At 51.1% G+C, this 22,087-nt stretch overlaps 1 protein-coding gene across 1 annotated transcript; it reads right to left on the minus strand.

Annotated features, from left to right (window-relative positions):
* Window positions 1-15,515: 15,515 nt before the first annotated feature.
* LOC135559433 (uncharacterized) lies at window positions 15,516-17,933 on the minus strand. Its single transcript, XM_064993584.1, has 3 exons — window positions 17,394-17,933; window positions 16,865-17,339; window positions 15,516-16,120 (listed from the first exon to the last, which is right to left on the minus strand). The coding sequence occupies exons 1-3, from the start codon at window positions 17,931-17,933 to the stop codon at window positions 15,516-15,518; spliced, it is 1,620 nt and encodes a 539-aa protein (XP_064849656.1).
* Between the last annotated feature and the right edge of the window lie 4,154 nt (window positions 17,934-22,087).

Raw genomic sequence — 22,087 nt, forward strand, 5'->3', positions numbered from 1 at the left:
TGATAAGGATGTTAAGCTTGAAAGGGCTGGTAACTGTGACAGCATGGAATTCAAAGGAGGCGATAGACAGATGGGTAAGGGGAGAGAGAGAATGACCACTTGGGAGAGATGAGGATCCCGGTGCCGCCACCCCGCTGACCAGAAGCTCTCGGGGTGTGCGAGAACACGTGGGCGGACGAAGAGAGAGCAGTAGGAGTAGCAGTGTTATCTGTGGTGATCCATGTTTCCGTCAGTGCCAAGAAGTCGAGGGACTGGAGGGAGGCATAGGCTGAGATGAACTCTGCCTTGTTGGCCGCAGATCGGCAGTTCCAGAGGCTACCGGAGACCTGGAACTCCACGTGGGTCGTGCGCGCTGGGACCACCAGATTAGGGTGGCCGCGGCCACGCGGTGTGGAGCGTTTGTATGGTCTGTGCAGAGAGGAGAGAACAGGGATAGATAGACACATAGTTGACAGGCTACAGAAGAGGCTACGCTAATGCAAAGGAGATTGGAATGACAAGTGGACTACACGTCTCGAATGTTCAGAAAGTTAAGCTTACGTAGCAAGAATCTTATTGACTAAAATGATTGAAATGCTAAAGTACTGCTGGAGTAGGCTAGCTGGCAGTGGCTGCGTTGTTGACTTTGTAGGCTAGCTGGTAGTGGCTGCGATGTTGACATTACACTAATCAAGTCGTTCCGTCGAGTGTAATAGTTTCTACAGTGCTGCTATTCGGGGGCTAGCTGGCTAGCTAGCAGGTTGATTGCGTTACGTTACCTTAAAAGAACGACAATAGCTGGCTAGCTAACCTAGAAAATCGCTCTAGGCTACACAATTGTCTTAGATACAAAGACGGCTATGTAGCTAGCTAGCTACGATCAAACAAATCAAACCGTTGTACTGTAATAGTTTCTACAGTGCTGCTATTCGGGGCTAGCTGGCTAGCTACGTTAAAAGAACGACAATAGCTGGCCAGCTAACCTAGAAAATCGCTCTAGACTACACAATTGTCTTAGAAACAAAGACGGCTATGTAGCTGGCTAGCTACGATCAAACAAATCAAACCGTTGTACTGTAATGAAGTGAAATGAAAATGTGATACTACCTGTGGAGCGACGCGAATGTTAACCGGGTAGTTGAAGTTCAATTCGGTAGAGGTTGGCTAGCTGTTGGCTAGCTAGCTAGCAGCATCTCCTACGTTAAGGACGACAAATAGCTGGCTAGCTAACCTCGGTAAATTAAGATAATCACTCTAAGTCTACACACTCTAAACTACACAATTATCTTGGATACGAAGACAGCGAAGACAACTATGTAGCTAGCTGACACTACGCTAATCGAGTCGTTCAGTTGAGTGTAATAGTTTCTACAGTGCTGGTGGACAGTGGATGTTAGCTAGCTGCTTAGCTAGCTGCTGGGCAGATACGTTAGGACGACGAAATACGATAATTATGCAATTATCTTTGATACAAAGACGGCTATGTAGCTAGCTAAGAAGAAATTGCTAAGATTAGACAAATCAAACCGTTGTACTATAATGAAATGTAATGAAAATGTAATGAAAAGTTATACTACCTGCGGACCGAAGTGTAGATGCGACCGCTCGCTCCAACCCGGAACCGGAAACACAACCCGGAACCGGAAACACCACCCCTCAGCTCCTCACCACAGCTCCTCACCACACCGCCACTCAGCTCCTCACCACACCTCCACTCAGCTCCTCACCACACCTCCACTCAGCTCCTCACCACACCGCCCCTCAACTCCTCACCACACCTCCACTCAGCTCCTCACCACACCGCCCCTCAGCTCCTCAACACACCGCCCCACAGCTCCTCACCACACCGCCCCTCAGCTCCTCACCACACCTCCACTCAGCTCCTCACCACACGTCCACTCAGCTCCTCACCACACCGCCCCTCAGCTCCTCACCACACCTCCACTCAGCTCCTCACCACACGTCCACTCAGCTCCTCACCACACCGCCACTCAGCTCCTCACCACAGCTCCTCACCACAGCTCCTCACCACACCTCCACCCAGCTCCTCACCACACCTCCACTCAGCTCCTCACCACACCGCCCCTCAGCTCCTCAACACACCGCCCCACAGCTCCTCACCACACCGCCCCTCAGCTCCTCACCACACCTCCACTCAGCTCCTCACCACACGTCCACTCAGCTCCTCACCACACCGCCCCTCAGCTCCTCACCACACCTCCACTCAGCTCCTCACCACACGTCCACTCAGCCCCTCACCACACCGCCCCTCAGCTCCTCACCACACCGCCACTCAGCTCCTCACCACACCTCCTCACCACAGCTCCTCACCACACCGCCCCTCAGCTCCTCACCACACCTCCACTCGGCTCCTCACCACATCGCCCCTCAGCTCCTCACCACACCTCCACTCAGCTCCTCACCACACGTCCACTCAGCTCCTCACCACACCGCCCCTCAGCTCCTCACCACACCTCCACTCAGCTCCTCACCACACGTCCACTCAGCTCCTCACCACACCGCCACTCAGCTCCTCACCACAGCTCCTCACCACAGCTCCTCACCACACCTCCACCCAGCTCCTCACCACAGCTCCTAACCACACCTCCACCCAGCTCCTCACCACACCTCCACCCAGCTCCTCACCACACCTCCACTCAGCTCCTCACCACACCTCCACTCAGCTCCTCACCACACCGCCACTCAGCTCCTCACCACACCACCCCTCAGCTCCTCACCACACCGCCCCTCAGCTCCTCAACACAGCTCCTCACCACACCTCAACTCAGCTCCTCACCACAGCTCCTCACCACACCGCCCCTCAGCTCCTCACCACAGCTCCTCACCACACCGCCCCTCAGCTCCTCACCACAGCTCTCACCACACCGCCCTTCAGCTCCTCACCACACCTCCTCACCACACTGCCCCTCAGCTCCTCACCACACCTCCTCACCACACCTCCCCTCAGCTCCTCAGCTCCTCACCACACCTCCTCACCACACCGCCCCTCAGCTCCTCACCACACCTCCTCACCACACCGCCCCTTAGCTCCTCAGCACCTGTCCTCACCCCCCTGCCCCTCAGCTCCTCACCACACTGCCGCTCAGCTCCTCACCTCAGCTCCTCACCACACGTCCCCTCAGCTCCTCACCACACCTCCCCTCAGCTCCTCAGCTCCTCACCACACCTCCCCTCAGCTCCTCAGCTCCTCACCACACTGCCTCTCAGCTCCTCACCACACCTCCCCTCAGCTCCTCAGGACAGGTGTCTTTTATACAGGTAACGAGTTCAAACAGGTGCAGTTAATACAGGTAATGAGTGGAGAACAGGAGGGCTTCTTAAAGAAAAACTAACAGGTCTATGAGAGCTGGAATTCATACTGTTTGGTAGGTGATCAAATACTTCTGTCATGCAATAAAATGCAAATTAATTACTTAGATTCCGTCTCTCACAGTTGAAGTGTACCTATGATAAAAATTACAGACCTCTACATGCTTTGTAAGTAGGAAAACCTGCAAAATCGGCAGTGTATCAAATACTACCCATACACTTACTGGACTCTACCCACACACTGGACTCTATGGACTCTACCCACACACTGGACTCTACCCACACACTGGACTCTACCCACACACTGGACTCTACCCACACACTGGACTCTACCCAACACACTGGACTCTACCCACACACTGGACTCTACCCACACACTGGACTCTACCCACACACTGGACTCTATGGACTCTACCCACACACTGGACTCTAACCACACACTGGACTCTACCCATACACTGGACTCTAACATACACTTACTGAACTCTACCCACACACTGGACTCTACCCACACACTGGACTCTACCCATACACTGAACTTTACCCACACACTGGACTCTACCCAACACGCTGGACTCTACCCAACACACTGGACTCTACCCAACACACTGGACTCTACCCACACACTGACTGGACTCTACCCACACACTGGACTCTACCCACACACTGAACTTTACCCACACACTGACTGGACTCTACCCATAAACTGAACTTTACCCACACACTGGACTCTACCCAACACGCTGGACTCTACCCAACACACTGGACTCTACCCAACACACTGGACTCTACCCACACACTGACTGGACTCTACCCACACACTGGACTCTACGCACACACTGGACTCTACCCACACACTGGACTCTACCCACACACTGGATTCTACCCACACACTGGACTCTACCCAACACACTGGACTCTACCCACACACTGGACTCTACCCACACACTGGACTCTACCCACACACTGGACTCTATGGACTCTACCCACACACTTGGACTCTACCCACACACTGGACTCTACCCATACACTGGACTCTAACATACACTTACTGAACTCTACCCACACACTGGACTCTACCCACACACTGGACTCTACCCATACACTGAACTTTACCCACACACTGGACTCTACCCAACACGCTGGACTCTACCCAACACACTGGACTCTACCCAACACACTGGACTCTACCCACACACTGACTGGACTCTACCCACACACTGGACTCTACCCACACACTGAACTTTACCCACACACTGACTGGACTCTACCCATACACTGGACTCTACCCACACACTGGACTCTACCCACTGTATTTTTACATTCAAGCTGTGGTATGCTACCATGTTCACAACTACGCTTTGGAGATTAGAATAGCTTTCTGAGAAAAAAACGAGGATGTCATTGTTGTACATATAAACAGTAGAATAGAATAGACACTTTTACTTTTGTTGGACAAGCTTTAGGAGGCTTTAAATGATGCAGCATCCAGGGAATAAAAGAAAGGTATGTAAATTCACCCACTGAGGTAAACTGACTAACAGAAACACGGAGGTAACCTAACAGAAACACTGAGGTAAACTGGCTAACAGAAACACGGAGGTAACCTAACAGAAACACTGAGGTAAACTGGCTAACAGAAACACGGAGGTAACCTAACAGAAACACTGAGGTAACCTGACTAACAGAAGCACTGAGGTAACCTGACTAACAGAAGCACTGAGGTAACCTGACTAACAGAAACACGGAGGTTACCTGACTAACAGAAACACTGAGGTAAACTGACTAACAAAAACACTGAGGTAACCTGACTAACAGAAACACTGAGATAAACTGACAAACAGAAACAGAGTGCAATAGATTGTAAGATTGATTGGGGGTTTATAAAATGTTGAAGTTGTTTCTTCTCTGTCCCCAAGTCTGTAGTAATAGGCTCAGGGAGAGGCGGAGTGGAGGATGGAGGGGAAGGGATGATAGCAGTGAAGGGTGTAGGGGGATGAAAGAGCCTTGAATTCAGGACTGCAACAAAGCCAGAGCAGATAGAGAGGCCAGCCTCTTGAACACTGAGCCACGACAGAGCAGCCATACTCTGGGTTGTTTGATTCAACTGCCAGCCAGCAGCTTTAATTTTTTATTTTATTTTATCTGTTCTTCCTCTCTGCCATTCCCCACACCATCGCTACCCTTACCTACCCCTTTGGACGGCGGTCCAGATGATTTGTGTCCAATTTGGCTTCACTCAAAGGTAACTCTGCAGCCACTAAAAGGGAGCACTTTACTCTTTTGTGTCGGTGGTTAGACTCTGGCAGAGGTCTCTCTCTCTCTCTCTCTCTCTCTCTCTCTCTATCTCTCTGTCTCTTCTCTCTGTCTCTCTCTCTGTCTCTCTCTCTGTCTCTCTCTCTTTCTCTCTCTCTCTTTCTCTCTCTCTCTCTCTCTCTGTCTCTCTCTGTCTCGCTCTCTCTCTCTCTCTCTCTCTTCTCTCTCTCTTTCTCTCTCTTCATTCGTGTGTATCTCTCTCCACCCCCCCTCTCTCCAATCAGCTCAGTTGCCAGACAGGACTTGAATACAGCCGGGTGGAAGCTCTGTCCTGCCTCTGCCTGCCTTGTTTTTGATAGCTCCAGCTAAACCTCTTTCATCTTGGTGTTTTGATTCCTCAAACCAAATGGGAAAGGGCCATGAAAGGCTGTAAACATCACACGTGAATGAATTAAAATGACATAGAAATGTCCATGGGATTTTCAACCTCTGAGATCCCTATGTAAAGGAATGGTGTGCTTTTGGTTTGTAAGAATGTTATGTCCTTGTCACCAAGGACTGTCTGCCCTTCGTCTTCAAATCAATCAGTATCAAACGCAACCTAAATTGGTCCTTCGAGCCTGATAGGAATAACAATCAAGAGCGAAGATGATTGTATGAACACATCATATCACATGAACAGCCTACAGTATGTACAGGTAGGAGTTGGCCCTGGTCCTGTACGTGTCAGACCTGGGCAGAAAATAGTTGTATTTTGTAGTTTATTTGAAAATACCAACTTTTAAAATAATCTAGGTCGTTTATAAAGACTTTCAACTAAAAGGCAACTGTTTTCTTAGATATTCAAATGCAGATCTCAGAAAAACTAATAATATTTGCAGGCATTTTGAACACCTCTCAGAAAACCAAATTATTTTTAAAAGGTATTTTAATATATAAGAATTATTTTTTAAATAATTTTTATATTCTTCTGATGGCTGACAAATATTTTATGAAGAACCAAAAAAACTACAAAAGTTATTTGAGATAGTCTAAATATGGGATCGTCAGGTTTGGGTCTTAGATGTGAATATTCATCTGGCCTATAGCCTATAATTAAATACACCAGGGACATGGAAGAGCTAGACCTCTTTTGCAACCTCAAAATGACTAACACATATATTTTCATAATGAGTGACATGAGGTAAGACTGTAACACTTGACAATAAAGTTCTTATTTGTTTTATTTAATTTAAACAGGGTAAGATGGAAATTGGCCTATAACAGTTAGGATCAGCTTGATCTCCCCTCCTTTACATAAAGGACAAACCGCGGCTGCCTTCCAAGCAATGGGAACCTCCCCAGAGAGGAGAGACAGGTTAAAACAGGTCAGAGATAGGCTTGGTGATGACAGGGGCAAGTGTAAGGAGCTTTAGGACCTCAGACTCAGTGACAACCTGCAGGGATAAACTACCCATGCTAGATTACGAAGCTTTAAATTATAGATTGGCAAGTAACGGTGCTCTCGAGCGGCTAGATATTCTTTACCATACGGCCGTCAAATTTGCCACCAATGCTGCTTATAGGACACATCACTGCACTCTATACTCCTCTGTAAACTGGTCATCTATGTATACCCGTCACAAGACACACTGGTTGATGCTTATTTATAAAACCCTCTTAGGCCACACTCCCCCCTATGGGTACAGTCCAGTGAGTGTGTGGGTACAGTCCAGTGTGTGGGTAGAGTCCAGTGAGTGTGTGGGTAGAGTCCAGTGTATGGGTAGAGTCCAGTGTGTGGGTACAGTCCAGTGTGTGGGTAGAGTCCAGTGAGTGTGTGGGTAGAGTCCAGTGTATGGGTAGAGTCCAGTGTATGGGTAGAGTCCAGTGTGTGGGTAGAGTCTAGTGAGTGTGTGGGTAGAGTCTAGTGAGTGTGTGGGTAGAGTCCAGTGAGTGTGTATGTAGAGTCCAGCGAGTGTGTGGGTAGAGTCCAGTGTGTGGGTACAGTCCAGTGTGTGGGTAGAGTCCAGTGAGTGTGTGGGTAGAGTCCAGTGTATGGGTAGAGTCCAGTGTGTGGGTTGTGTCCAATGTTTGGGTAGAGTCCAGTTTGTGGGTAGAGTCCAGTGAGTGTTTGGGTAGAGTCCAGTGTGTGGGTAGAGTCCAGTGTGTGTGTGGGTAGAGTCCAGTGAGTGTGTGGGTAGAGTCCAGTGCGTGGGTAGAGTCCAGTGAGTGGGTTGTGTCCAGTGTATGGGTAGAGTCCAGTGTGTGTGTGGGTAGAGTCCAGTGAGTGCATGGGTAGAGTCCAGTGTGTGGGTAGAATCCAGTGAGTGTGTGGGTAGAGTCCAATGAGTGTGTGGGTAGAGTCCAGTGTGTGGGTAGAGTCCGGTGTGTGTGTGGGTAGTGTCCAGTGAGTGGGTAGAGTCCAGTGTGCGGGTACAGTCCAGTGTGTGGGTAGAATCCAGTGAGTGTGTGGGTAGAGTCCAGTGAGTGTGTGGGTAGAGTCCAGTGAGTGTATGGGTAGAGTCCAGTTTATGGGTAGAGTCCAGTGTGTGGGGTAGAGTCCAGTGTGTGGGGTAGAGTCCAGTGTGTTGGGTAGAGTCCAGTGTGTGGGGTAGAGTCCAGTTTATGGGTAGAGTCCAGTGTGTGGGTAGAGTCCAGTGTGTGGGTAGAGTCCAGTAAGTGTATGGGTAGAGTTCAGTAAGTGTATGGGTAGAGTCCAGTGAGTGTATGGGTAGAGTCCAGTTTATGGGTAGAGTCCAGTGTGTGGGATAGAGTCCAGTGTGTGGGTAGAGTCCAGTAAGTGTATGGGTAGAGTTCAGTAAGTGTATGGGTAGAGTCCAGTTTATGGGTAGAGTCCAGTGTGTGGGTAGAGTCCAGTGTGTGGGGTAGAGTCCAGTGTATGGGTAGAGTCCAGTAAGTGTATGGGTAGAGACCAGTGTGTGGGTAGAGTTAATTAAGTGTATGGGTAGAGTCCAGTGTGTGGGTAGAGTCCAGTGTGTGGGTATAGTCCAGTGTGTGGGTAGAGTCCAGTGTATGGGTAGAGTCCAGTAAGTGTATGGGTAGAGACCAGTGTGTGGGTAGAGTCCAGTGTGTGGGTAGAGTCCAGTGTGTGGGTAGAGCCCAGTGTGTTGGGTAGAGTCCAGTGTGTGGGTAGAGTCCAGTGTGTTGGGTAGAGTCCAGTGTGTGGGTAGAGTCCAGTGTGTGGGTAGAGTCCATAGAGTCCAGTGTGTGGGTAGAGTCCAGTGTGTGGGTAGAGTCCAGTGTATGGGTAGAGACCAGTGTGTGGGTAGAGTTCATTAAGTGTATGGGTAGAGTCCAGTGTGTGGGTAGAGTCCAGTGTGTGGGTAGAGTCCAGTGTGTGGGTAGAGACCAGTGTGTGGGTAGAGTTCATTAAGTGTATGGGTAGAGTCCAGTGTGTGGGTAGAGTCCAGTGTGTGGGTAGAGACCAGTGTGTGGGTAGAGTTCATTAAGTGTATGGGTAGAGTCCAGTGTGTGGGTAGAGTCCAGTGTGTGGGTAGAGTCCAGTGTGTGGGTAGAGCCCAGTATGTTGGGTAGAGTCCAGTGTGTGGGTAGAGTCCAGTGTGTGGGTAGAGTCCAGTCAGTGTATGGGTAGAGTCCAGTCAGTGTGTGGGTAGAGTCCAGTCAGTGTGCATAGAGCCAGTGCTGGTGGTCAGGGTAGCAATTTGATGAACTGTTCAGCAGTCTTATGGCTTAGGGTTGGAAGGTTTTCAGGGACCTTTTGGTCCCAGACTTGGCGCTCTGGTACCGCTTGCCATGCAGTATCAGTGAGAACATGCTACGGCTTGTGTGGCTGGGGTCTTTTACAATTTTACGAGCCATCCTCTGACACCGCCTGGTATAGAGGTCCTGGATGGCAGTGAGCTTGGTCCCAGTGATGTTCTGGGCCTTCCTCTGACACCGCCTGGTATAGAGGTCCTGGATGGCAGTGAGCTTGGTCCCAGTGATGTTCTGGGCCTTCCTCTGACACCGCCTGGTATAGAGGTCCTGGATGGCAGTGAGCTTGGCCCCAGTGATGTTCTGGGCCTTCCTCTGACACCGCCTGGTATAGAGGTCCTGGATGGCAGGAAGCTTGGTCCCAGTGATGTACTGGGCCTTCCTCTGACACCGCCTGGTATAGAGGTCCTGGATGGCAGGAAGCTTGGTCCCAGTGATGTTCTGGGCCTTCCTCTGACACCGCCTGGTATGGAGGTCCTGGATGGCAGTGAGCTTGGCCCCAGTGATGTTCTGGGCCTTCCTCTGACACCGCCTGGTATAGAGGTTCTGGATGGCAGTGAGCTTGGCCCCAGTGATGTTCTGGGCCTTCCTCTGACACCGCCTGGTATAGAGGTCCTGGATGGCAGTGAGCTTGGTCCCAGTGATGTTCTGGGCCTTCCTCTGACACCGCCTGGTATAGAGGTCCTGGATGGCAGTGAGCTTGGTCCCAGTGATGTACTGGCCTTCCTCTGACACCGCCTGTTATAGAGGTCCTGGATGGCAGGAAGCTTGGTCCCAGTGATGTTCTGGGCCTTCCTCTGACACCGCCTGGTATAGAGGTCCTGGATGGCAGTGAGCTTGGTCCCAGTGATGTTCTGGGCCATCCTCTGACACCGCCTGGTATAGAGGTCCTGGACGGCAGGAAGCTTGGCCCCAGTGATGTTCTGGGCCTTCCTCTGACATCGCCTGGTATAGAGGTCCTGGATGGCAGTGAGCTTGGCCCCAGTGATGTTCTGGGCCTTCCTCTGACACCGCCTGGTATAGAGGTCCTGGATGGCAGTGAGCTTGGCCCCAGTGATGTACTGGGCCTTCCTCTAACACCGCCTGGTATAGAGGTCCTGGATGGCAGTGAGCTTGGCCCCAGTGATGTTCTGGGCCTTCCTCTGACACCGCCTGGTATAGAGGTCCTGGATGGCAGTGAGCTTGGTCCCAGTGATGTACTGGGCTTTCTGCGCCGTCCTCTGTTGCTCCTTTCGGTCGGATGTCAAGCAGTTTTACCAAGCGGTGATGCAGCCAGTCAAGATGCTCTCGATGGTGCAGCTGTAGAACATTTTGAGAATCTGAGGGCCCGTGCAAAATATTTTCAGCCTCCTGAGAGGGAAGAGGCGCAGTCGTTCATATTTCACGACTGTGTTGGTGTGTTTAGACCCTGATAATTCCTTAACGATGTGGTCACACGTTAAACCCGCTCCACTTCAGCACCATCATGGTGGATGGGGCCGTGCTCGCACCGCCGTTTCCTGTCGTCCATGATCAGCTCTTTGTCTGGCTGACGTTGAGGGGGAGGTTGTAGTCCTGGCACCATACTGCCAGGTCTCTGACCTCCTCCCTATCTCATCGTCGTTGGTGATCGTCGTTGGTGATGTTATCTATGGATAAGTCATGGTTATCTTCAGAGAAAAGCAGCAGAGGCTGCAGCCCCAAGGAACAAGTGCAGCACCATAGGAGCACCATAGGAGCACCATAGGAACACCATAGGAGCACCATAGGAGCACCATAGGAGCACCATAGGAACACCATAGGAACACATTAGAAGCACCATAGGAGCACCAAAGGAACACTATAGGAGCACCATAGGAGCACCATAGGAGCACCATATGAACACTATAGGAGCACCATAGGAACACCATAGGAGCACCATAGGAACACCATAGGAGCACCATAGGAACACTATAGGAGCACCATATGAACACTATAGGAGCACCATAGGAACACCATAGGAGCACCATAGGAACACCATAGGAGCACCAGAGGAACACTATAGGAGCACCATATGAACACTATAGGAGCACCATAGGAACACCATAGGAGCACCATAGGAACACCATAGGAGCACCATAGGAGCACCATAGGAGCACTATAGGAGCACCATAGGAGCACCATAGGAACACTATAGGAGCACCATAGGAGCACCATATGAACACTATAGGAGCACCATATCCAAAACGGTGACATTTGCACCCTCTGTCTGCAGCCTCTAACATCCACTCTGGCCAATTAAAAGAAAAGCCTGTCGGAACGTTCCACACTGCCCTGCTGAACACGCCCCCAGGCCTTAACAGTGTTTCTGTTTGTGTCCGTCAAGTCAGTAATGATCAAACGCTGTAAGTGCTCAGTCTACCTGTAGGGGGCACTGTGGTATCATGCTCCAATCTACAGTGTCACTTTTATTGCAGGGATTCAGTCCCTGAGAACACACTGGACATTGTTTTTGTCGGATGTATATCATATACATTATCAGCTCTATATATCAACTAATACTATGTTCCCAATAAGAAGACCCCAACGATCGATATGGTGCCAGACTAGAAATGACAGCTGGTCTGTAACAGTAATAGAAATTAATGGTTGGCTGTTTCATTTGAGTTATGACTGAAGGACTACGGCTTGATGGAAAGACGAGAGGAAATATTGAGTTTAGCTTGATCCTACTGGTGCTATTGAGATGAGCTACTGCAGTCTGATTTTCCATCCAGTCCCTCCTCAGTATAGGGATTTGGATGAACATCTATCTACAGTTTTGTAAATTAATGAAAGCTTTGTGTTGGGTCTTTTCGAAATGACTGCTTGGTATTTCCTGAGAAAAAAATTGAGATGGAGAACTGGAGAAATAACAGAGGCAACTCTGATCGAATCAAAATCAAATCACATTTATTTATATAGCCCTTCGTACATCAGCTGATATTTCAAAGCGCTTCACAGAAACCCAGCCTAAAACCCCAAACAGCAAGCAATGCAGGTGTAGAAGCACAGTGGCTAGGAAAAACTCCCTAGAAAGGCCAAAACCTAGGAAGAAACCTAGAGAGGAACCAGGCTATGTGGGGTGGCCAGTCCTCTTCTGGCTGTGCCGGGTGGAGATTATAACAAAACATGGCCAAGATGTTCAAATGTCACATTAAGCTGGCTACAGGCCACATCAGGCCCACTAAGTCACATTAAACTGGCTACAGGCCACATCAGGCCCACTAAGTCACATTAAACTGGCTACAGGCCACATCAGGCCCAGCAAATCACATTAAACTGGCTACAGGCCACATCAGGCCCACTAAGTCACATTAAACTGGCTACAGGCCACATCAGGCCCACTAAGTCACATTAAACTGGCTACAGGCCACATCAGGCCCACTAAGTCACATTAAACTGGCTACAGGCCACATCAGGCCCACTAAGTCACATTAAACTGGCTACAGGCCACATCAGGCCCACTAAGTCACATTAAACTGGCTACAGGCCACATCAGGCCCAGCAAATCACATTAAACTGGCTACAGGCCATATCAGGCCCACTAAGTCACATTAAACTGGCTACAGGCCACATCAGGCCCACTAAGTCACATTAAACTGGCTACAGGCCACATCAGGCCCACTAAGTCACATTAAACTGGCTACAGGCCACATCAGGCCCACTAAGTCACATTAAACTGGCTACAGGCCACATCAGGCCCAGCAAATCACATTAAGCTGGCTACAGGCCACATCAGGCCCACTAAGTCACATTAAACTGGCTACAGGCCACATCAGGCCCACTAAGTCACATTAAACTGGCTACAGGCCACATCAGGCCCACTAAGTCACATTAAACTGCCTACAGGCCACATCAGGCCCACTAAGTCACATTAAACTGGCTACAGGCCACATCAGGCCCACTAAGTCACATTAAACTGGCTACAGGCCACATCAGGCCCACTAAGTCACATTAAACTGGCTACAGGCCACATCAGGCCCACTAAGTCACATTAAACTGGCTACAGGCCACATCAGGCCCACTAAGTCACATTAAACTGGCTACAGCCCACATCAGGCCCACTAAGTCACATTAAACTGGCTACAGGCCACATCAGGCCCACTAAGTCACATTAAACTGGCTACAGGCCACATCAGGCCCACTAAGTCACATTAAACTGGCTACAGGCCACATCAGGCCCACTAAGTCACATTAAACTGGCTACAGGCCACATCAGGCCCACTAAGTCACATTAAACTGGTTACAGGCCACATCAGGCCCACTAAGTCACATTAAACTGGCTACAGGCCACATCAGGCCCACTAAGTCACATTAAACTGGCTACAGGCCACATCAGGCCCACTAAGTCACATTAAACTGGCTACAGGCCACATCAGGCCCAAACTGGCTTGTTAATTTTGTTTAATAGTGATAGTCTTTTTGCACTACTCTTTTTACTGGCTCGAGACTCATGATTTGTTTTCCCAAGTGAATCGTTCATTTTAGTCATTTGGTTGACCTGTTGGCAGCTATCAATTCTCCAGTAGAATATGTGCTCCTCCAGTTCAGTGGATCTGGAGACACGCTCATGTACGCACACAGGCAAAAAGATCACGTTGCAGTCAGCATAGAGAAGAAAAAGACATGTTTACAGCTGATAATTGATGGCATGGTGCAAGAAATGAATGCACTCAATTTATTATTGAATGTTAATCGATGGACACAGCTGTGTAGAACCGAAACATACATAGCCTGCTCCTGCTGAACATTCAAACTTGAGAACAAATCATTTGTGTGGCTGCTGCAGTTCGCAAACGATAGCCTATTGGGCAAATCTCTCATGCGGCAGTCAGTGCATTCTGCTGCCAAGAGTCGTTCACAATCTAGTCCGTTTGAGGCCGCAAATAGACCTTGTTTCAAGGGTTTCGATAAAACATCTTATTTGTTTTCCTAGCAATCACATATGTACATTGTTTGAAGCACAGATTCCTGTCTAACCCGTTGGCTCTCGATGCCTATGTCCCCATGAGCTCCCGAGTCCAGCTAACGTTAACTAGTGTCATAAATTAGCATTTCGCTAGCGAGCGGAGCTGTTTCTAAGAAAATGGCTGATGTGAATCAAACACTGTAGCTAGCTAGCAAGCCCTCCTCTGCGGCAATGTTACTGGGGTGCGGGAATATCAGATGTTAACTGTCATTGAAGTTGGTGGTTAGTGGTTACTACTAATTTCAGATCTGAGGCGAGAGACAATGTTTGTTGTATTTTGGTAAGGGTGACATGCACCCAATAAACCTCAACCAATCACCCAACAGATACGAATGACTTTGTCTCCGGGTATCTTACGAATGGACATTTTGCTTACCGGTAGGGGCTTCTGTGTGGGTCATTACTGACTCAACTGAACGAAATGAGTCGAATCAACGAGTTGAAATGAACAGAGTCAGTAAAAAGAGCCGAACTTCCCATCCCTATTGTGCAATTTGGGGCGGCAGGGTAGCCTAGTGGTTAGAGCGTTGGACTAGTAACCGGAAGGTTGCAAGTTCAAACCCCCGAGCTGACAAGGTATAAATCTGTCTTCTGCCCCTGAACAGGCAGTTAACCCACTGTTCCTCGGGCCGTCATTGAAAATAAGAATTTGTTCTTAACTGACTTGCCTCGTTAAATAAAGGTTATAAAAAAAATAAAAAATAAAAATAAAAATTCCAATTGGAAACAAGCCAGATGAGGGATATTCACCCGCAACCTGCATTCAGAATGACTGTCAGCATTGGTAAGACTAAGATATGAGATTCCCTTAAACATCTAAACGGGAACAGCCATTTCAGTAACAGTAAGTCCAGCTAGCAGATTGGAATAGTATGTTATTCATATCTGAGTAGCGTAAGATTAATTCAACAAATATTATATTCAAACAAACAATCCTGAAAATCAACCTGCAATAGAGCATGCTGGGAAATATGACAATGATGAGTGTGGTATTTTACACCACTGAGTGTTAATTTAACTCTTTACAGTGTTAGTTTAACTCTTTACAGTGTTAGTTTAACTCCTGAATCAACACTAGAAATGTTACACTGAAAAACCAACACTATTTAACACCGGCCCATTTGCTGTGTGCTATGAAATAGGGACACATCTGTAGGCTTCCATATATTTCAAGAAACTTTTAGAATTCTGAAGAACTATAGCTGCCACGTCAAGTACCACAAACTTAACTCCGGTTCTTTATCGAGCAATAAGGAACCTTAAGAGCTTATGTGACTGTGGGTGAGAGGGTGTGAGGCTGGGGGGGTGTGAGGCTGGGGGGCTGAGAGGGTGTGAGGCTGGGGGGCTGAGAGGGTGTGAGGCTGGGGGCTGTGAGGGTGTGAGGCTGGGGGGCTGAGAGGGTGTGAGGCTGGGGGGCTGAGAGGGTGTGAGGCTGGGGGGCTGAGAGGGTGTGAGGCTGGGGGCTGTGAGGGTGTGAGGCTGGGGGCTGAGAGGGTGTGAGGCTGGGGGGCTGAGAGGGTGTGAGGCTGGGGGCTGTGAGGGTGTGAGGCTGGGGGCTGTGAGGGTGTGAGGCTGGGGGCTGTGAGGGTGTGAGGCTGGGGGCTGTGAGGGTGTGAGGCTGGGGGCTGTGAGGGTGTGTGGCTGGGGGGCTGAGAGGGTGTGAGGCTGGGGGCTGTGAGGGTGTGAGGCTGGGGGCTGTGAGGGTGTGAGGCTGGGGGGCTGTGAGGGTGTGAGGCTGGGGGCTGTGAGGGTGTGAGGCTGGGGGCTGTGAGGGTGTGAGGCTGGGGGCTGAGAGGGTGTGAGGCTGGGGGCTGTGAGGCTGGGGGCTGTGAGGGTGTGAGGCTGGGGGCTGAGAGGGTGTGAGGCTGGGGGCTGAGAGGGTGTGAGGCTGGGGGGCTGAGAGGGTGTGAGGCTGGGGGCTGAGAGGGTGTGAGGCTGGGGGCTGAGAGGGTGTGAGGCTGGGGGCTGAGAGGGTGTGAGGCTGGGGGCTGAGAGGGTGTGAGGCTGGGGGGCTGAGAGGGTGTGAGGCTGGGGGCTGAGAGGCTGGGGGCTGTGAGGGTGTGAGGCTGGGGGACTGAGGGGGTGTGAGGCTGGGGGCTGTGAGGGTGTGAGGCTGGGGGCTGAGAGGGTGTGAGGCTGGGGGCTGAGAGGGTGTGAGGCTGGGGGCTGAGAGGGTGTGAGGCTGGGGGGCTGAGAGGGTGTGAGGCTGGGGGCTGTGAGGGTGTGAGGCTGGGGGCTGAGAGGGTGTGAGGCTGGGGGGCTGAGAGGGTGTGAGGCTGGGGGCTGAGAGGGTGTGAGGCTGGGGGCTGAGAGGGTGTGAGGCTGGGGGCTGAGAGGGTGTGAGGCTGGGGGCTGAGAGGGTGTGAGGCTGGGGGCTGAGAGGGTGTGAGGCTGGGGGCTGAGAGGGTGTGAGGCTGGGGGCTGAGAGGGTGTGAGGCTGGGGGGCTGAGAGGGTGTGAGGCTGGGGGCTGAGAGGCTGGGGGCTGTGAGGGTGTGAGGCTGGGGGACTGAGGGGGTGTGAGGCTGGGGGCTGTGAGGGTGTGAGGCTGGGGGCTGAGAGGGTGTGAGGCTGGGGGCTGAGAGGGTGTGAGGCTGGGGGCTGAGAGGGTGTGAGGCTGGGGGGTGTGAGGCTGGGGGCTGAGAGGGTGTGAGGCTGGGGGCTGTGAGGCTGGGGGGCTGAGAGGGTGTGAGGCTGGGGGCTGTGAGGGTGTGAGGCTGGGGGCTGTGAGGGTGTGAGGCTGGGGGACTGAGGGGGTGTGAGGCTGGGGGGCTGAGGGGGTGTGAGGCTGGGGGCTGAGAGGCTGGGGGGCTGAGAGGGTGTGAGGCTGGGGGCTGAGAGGGTGTGAGGCTGGGGGCTATGAGGGTGTGAGGCTGGGGGGCTATGAGGGTGTGAGGCTGGGGGGCTGAGAGGGTGTGAGGCTGGGGGCTGAGAGGGTGTGAGGCTGGGGGCTGAGAGGGTGTGAGCCTGGGGGCTGAGAGGCTGGGGGGCTGTGAGGGTGTGAGGCTGGGGGACTGAGGGGGTGTGAGGCTGGGGGGCTGAGGGGGTGTGAGGCTGGGGGGCTGAGAGGCTGGGGGCTGAGAGGGTGTGAGGCTGGGGGCTGAGAGGGTGTGAGGCTGGGGGCTATGAGGGTGTGAGGCTGGGGGCTATGAGGGTGTGAGGCTGGGGGCTGTGAGGGTGTGAGGCTGGGGGGCTGAGAGGGTGTGAGGCTGGGGGCTGAGAGGGTGTGAGGCTGGGGGCTGAGAGGGTGTGAGGCTGGGGGCTGAGGGGGTGTGAGACTGGGGGGCTGAGAGGGTGTGAGGCTGGGGGCTGTGAGGGTGTGAGGCTGGGGGCTGAGAGGGTGTGAGGCTGGGGGCTGTGAGGGTGTGAGGCTGGGGGCTGAGAGGGTGTGAGGCTGGGGGCTGTGAGGGTGTGAGGCTGGGGGCTGTGAGGGTGTGAGGCTGGGGGCTGAGAGGGTGTGAGGCTGGGGGCTGAGAGGGTGTGAGGCTGGGGGGCTGAGAGGGTGTGAGGCTGGGGGCTGAGAGGGTGTGAGGCTGGGGGCTGAGAGGGTGTGAGGCTGGGGGCTGAGAGGGTGTGAGGCTGGGGGCTGAGAGGGTGTGAGGCTGGGGGGCTGAGAGGGTGTGAGGCTGGGGGGCTGAGAGGGTGTGTGGCTGGGGGGCTGTGAGGGGGGCTCATCCTCTCCCACATCCTCCTCCTCAGACACTAAGGGTTTTCATCCAGTCATCATGAATTTATGGTCCTGATGGTAAACTAGTCCAAGTTTCTGATTATCCACTTTAACCTCAACTGTCCTAACAGTCTGCTAGTCCACTGTAACCTCATCAACTGTCCTAACAGTCTGCTAGTCCACTGTAACCTCCCCAACTGTCCTAACAGTCTGCTAGTCCACTGTAACCTCCTCAGCTGTCCTAACAGTCTGCTAGTCCACTGTAACCTCCTCAGCTGTCCTAACAGTCTGCTAGTCCACTGTAACCTCATCAACTGTCCTAACAGTCTGCTAGTCCACTGTAACCTCCTCAGCTGTCCTAACAGTCTGCTAGTCCACTGTAACCTCCTCAGCTGTCCTAACAGTCTGCTAGTCCACTGTAACCTCCTCAACTGTCCTAACAGTCTGCTAGTCCACTGTAACCTCCTCAGCTGTCCTAACAGTCTGCTAGTCCACTGTAACCTCATCAGCTGTCCTAACAGTCTGCTAGTCCACTGTAACCTCCCCAACTGTCCTAACAGTCTGCTAGTCCACTGTAACCTCCTCAGCTGTCCTAACAGTCTGCTAGTCCACTGTAACCTCATCAGCTGTCCTAACAGTCTGCTAGTCCACTGTAACCTCCCCAACTGTCCTAACAGTCTGCTAGTCCACTGTAACCCCCCCAACTGTCCTAACAGTCTGCTAGTCCACTGTAACCTCCTCAGCTGTCCTAACAGTCTGCTAGTCCACTGTAACCTCATCAGCTGTCCTAACAGTCTGCTAGTCCACTGTAACCTCCCCAACTGTCCTAACAGTCTGCTAGTCCACTGTAACCTCATCAGCTGTCCTAACAGTCTGCTAGTCCACTGTAACCTCCTCAACTGTCCTAACAGTCTGCTAGTCCACTGTAACCTCATCAGCTGTCCTAACAGTCTGCTAGTCCACTGTAACCTCCTCAACTGTCCTAACAGTCTGCTAGTCCACTTTAACCTCAACTGTCCTAACAGTCTGCTAGTCCACTGTAACCTCATCAACTGTCCTAACAGTCTGCTAGTCCACTGTAACCTCATCAGCTGTCCTAACAGTCTGCTAGTCCACTGTAACCTCCTCAGCTGTCCTAACAGTCTGCTAGTCCACTGTAACCTCCTCAGCTGTCCTAACAGTCTGCTAGTCCACTGTAACCTCCTCAGCTGTCCTAACAGTCTGCTAGTCCACTGTAACCTCCTCAGCTGTCCTAACAGTCTGCTAGTCCACTGTAACCTCCTCAGCTGTCCTAACAGTCTGCTAGTCCACTGTAACCTCCTCAGCTGTCCTAACAGTCTGCTAGTCCACTGTAACCTCCTCAGCTGTCCTAACAGTCTGCTAGTCCACTGTAACCTCCTCAGCTGTCCTAACAGTCTGCTAGTCCACTGTAACCTCCTCAGCTGTCCTAACAGTCTGCTAGTCCACTGTAACCTCCTCAGCTGTCCTAACAGTCTGCTAGTCCACTGTAACCTCCTCAGCTGTCCTAACAGTCTGCTAGTCCACTGTAACCTCCTCAGCTGTCCTAACAGTCTGCTAGTCCACTGTAACCTCCTCAGCTGTCCTAACAGTCTGCTAGTCCACTGTAACCTCCTCAGCTGTCCTAACAGTCTGCTAGTCCACTGTAACCTCCTCAGCTGTCCTAACAGTCTGCTAGTCCACTGTAACCTCATCAACTGTCCTAACAGTCTGGTCAGTGTCCTCCAATGACAGTAATCAGATAGTCACAGTGGACATAATAGTGGGTCAAACAACATGGGGTACTCCAGTCAGCCCAGCCATGTAACCTTGCTTCAAAGGAGTCCAGCTTCACCCGGCAAGCTTTAAACGATGATGTCATCCTCCCATGTGACAGGGCTCGGTTTCACTGACCGCCAGATCAATTATTCAGCATGGTTAATTGGTTCAGCTGAAGCCAGATCACGTTGTGTGAAGGCAGGCAGGCACACACTCAACTCCATGGCAGGAAATTAGCTTGCGGGCCAGAGTAAATATATACAGGACATTGCCAAAAGTATGTGGACACACCTTCATGAGTGACTATTTCAGCCACAGCCGTTGCTGGCAGGTGTATAAAATCTGTCTCACTCACTCACTCACGCACGCACGCACGCACGCACACACACACACGGGGTTTGGCCTCTGAGACACTATCTCTGCCTGACGCTAACCAGACTGTGAAAGAAGAACGGTTAAACAGGGAAAACAACATTTATTTCTCTCTGTGACTGAAGAGATTAATAAAATATAATTGGAAGGGCCAAAATAGAAGCCACTTCCTGTTTTGATTTTCCTCAGGGTTTCACCTGCAATATAAGTTCTGTTATACTCACAGACAATATTTTTGACAGTTTTGGAAACTTTAGAGTGTTTTCTATCCAATACTAATAATTATATGCATATATTAGCAACTGAGACTGAGGAGCTGGCTGTTTACAATGGGCACCTTTTCCTCCAAGCTACTCAATAATGCCCCTGCAGCCATTTAATAACACTTTAGTAAGACACAGTTGGAAGGGCCAAAGGCTCCAGGCAGACACAGTAGTATAGTCAGTATGCTGTTGGGGTGTCTGTACAAGTCAAAGGCTCTGCTTGACAATTCAATGACGGATACACAAGACTCATTTAAATTTGATGGTTTGTCGCAGGGCATAGAGGAGTTTCTTATAAGCTTCTGGGTTAGAGTCCCGCTTGTAAGTAGGTATTTAGGAGGATAGAATTATGGTCAGATTTGCCAAATGGAGGGCGAGGGAAAGCTTTGTATGTGTCTCTGCGGAGTAAAGGTGGTCCATAGTTGTTATTTTTTTCTCTGGTTGCACATGCTGATGTATATTATGTGTATTGTATTATGTATATTATTCATATGTATATTCTGTTTTGTTTCCTGTTAGGACCCCAGGCTAATTAATGTATATTCTGTTTTGTTTCCTGTTAGGACCCCAGGCTAATTAATGTATATTCTGTTTTGTTTCCTGTTAGGACCCCAGGCTAATTAATGTATATTCTGTTTTGTTTCCTGTTAGGACCCCAGGCTAATTAATGTATATTCTGTTTTGTTTCCTGTTAGGACCCCAGGCTAATTAATGTATATTCTGTTTTGTTTCCTGTTAGGACCCCAGGCTAATTAATGTATATTCTGTTTTGTTTCCTGTTAGGACCCCAGGCTAATTGGGAATTCCAACAAACACTAGTAAATACTGCAAAATCTCCAGGAACAGTAACTGAGCGCTGTGCATTTCCACTGAGCAAATTGATCTTGTAAAAACAGACGCATCACAGAAGGTTTCACGAATGACTGTGTGATTCTATCAAATGATTGTATTGAGACTTAGGCAGCCCGTGACATACAGCACTTGGCAGGGCTCCTATGGCTCCCCCAACACCACCAGACCCTCAGTCAGGTCCTGAATACATCTCTTTCATTCAGCACCATGTATGCTACGTCTTGTATCGTGGATAGAGTATGATTCACAAAGTTCTCTCGACAGAGTGTCCGTTGGCTGCGTTTCAGACATGGAGTGGTCCCAGGTGGAAAGGGTTGGTAGAACTGAAACAACTGTAATAACCCCCTGCTAATGTCATCCATCTCACCCCCCCCCCTCACCACTCCTAGTCTGTGTGTGTTCTCCTCAAGACCGCTTTCTGTTTGTGTCTGTCAGTCTAATCTGCTATTGATCTGGAGACATATCGATCCGCCAGAAAGACAGGCCTAGCTAGATCTGGAGGGGAGCTGTGGAGTGAGGGGCAGCTGGGATTGTGGGGGCTGAGGGTTTGGGCTGCAGGGGGGGGGGAGTGGAGAGTGGGGGGCTGCTGGGATTGTGGGGGCTGAGGGTTTGGGCTGCGGGGGGGGGGGGAGTGGAGAGTGAGGGGCTGCTGGAATTGTGGGGGCTGAGGGTTTGGGCTGCAGGGGGGGGGCTGCTGGGAGTGGAGAGTGAGGGGCTGCTGGGATTGTGGGAGCTGAGGGTTTGGGCTGCAGGGGGGAGTGGAGAGTGAGGGGCTGCTGGGATTGTGGGGACTGAGGGTCTGGGCAGCTGAAGGGGGGTTGAGGGGCTGCTGAGATTGTGGGGACTGAGGGTCTGGGCTGCTGGGGGGGGAGTGGAGAGTGAGGGGCTGCTGGGATTGTGGGGGCTGAGGG

Source organism: Oncorhynchus masou, chromosome 18 (genome assembly GCF_036934945.1).
Source record: "Oncorhynchus masou masou isolate Uvic2021 chromosome 18, UVic_Omas_1.1, whole genome shotgun sequence".
Classification (NCBI taxonomy): domain Eukaryota; kingdom Metazoa; phylum Chordata; class Actinopteri; order Salmoniformes; family Salmonidae; genus Oncorhynchus; species Oncorhynchus masou.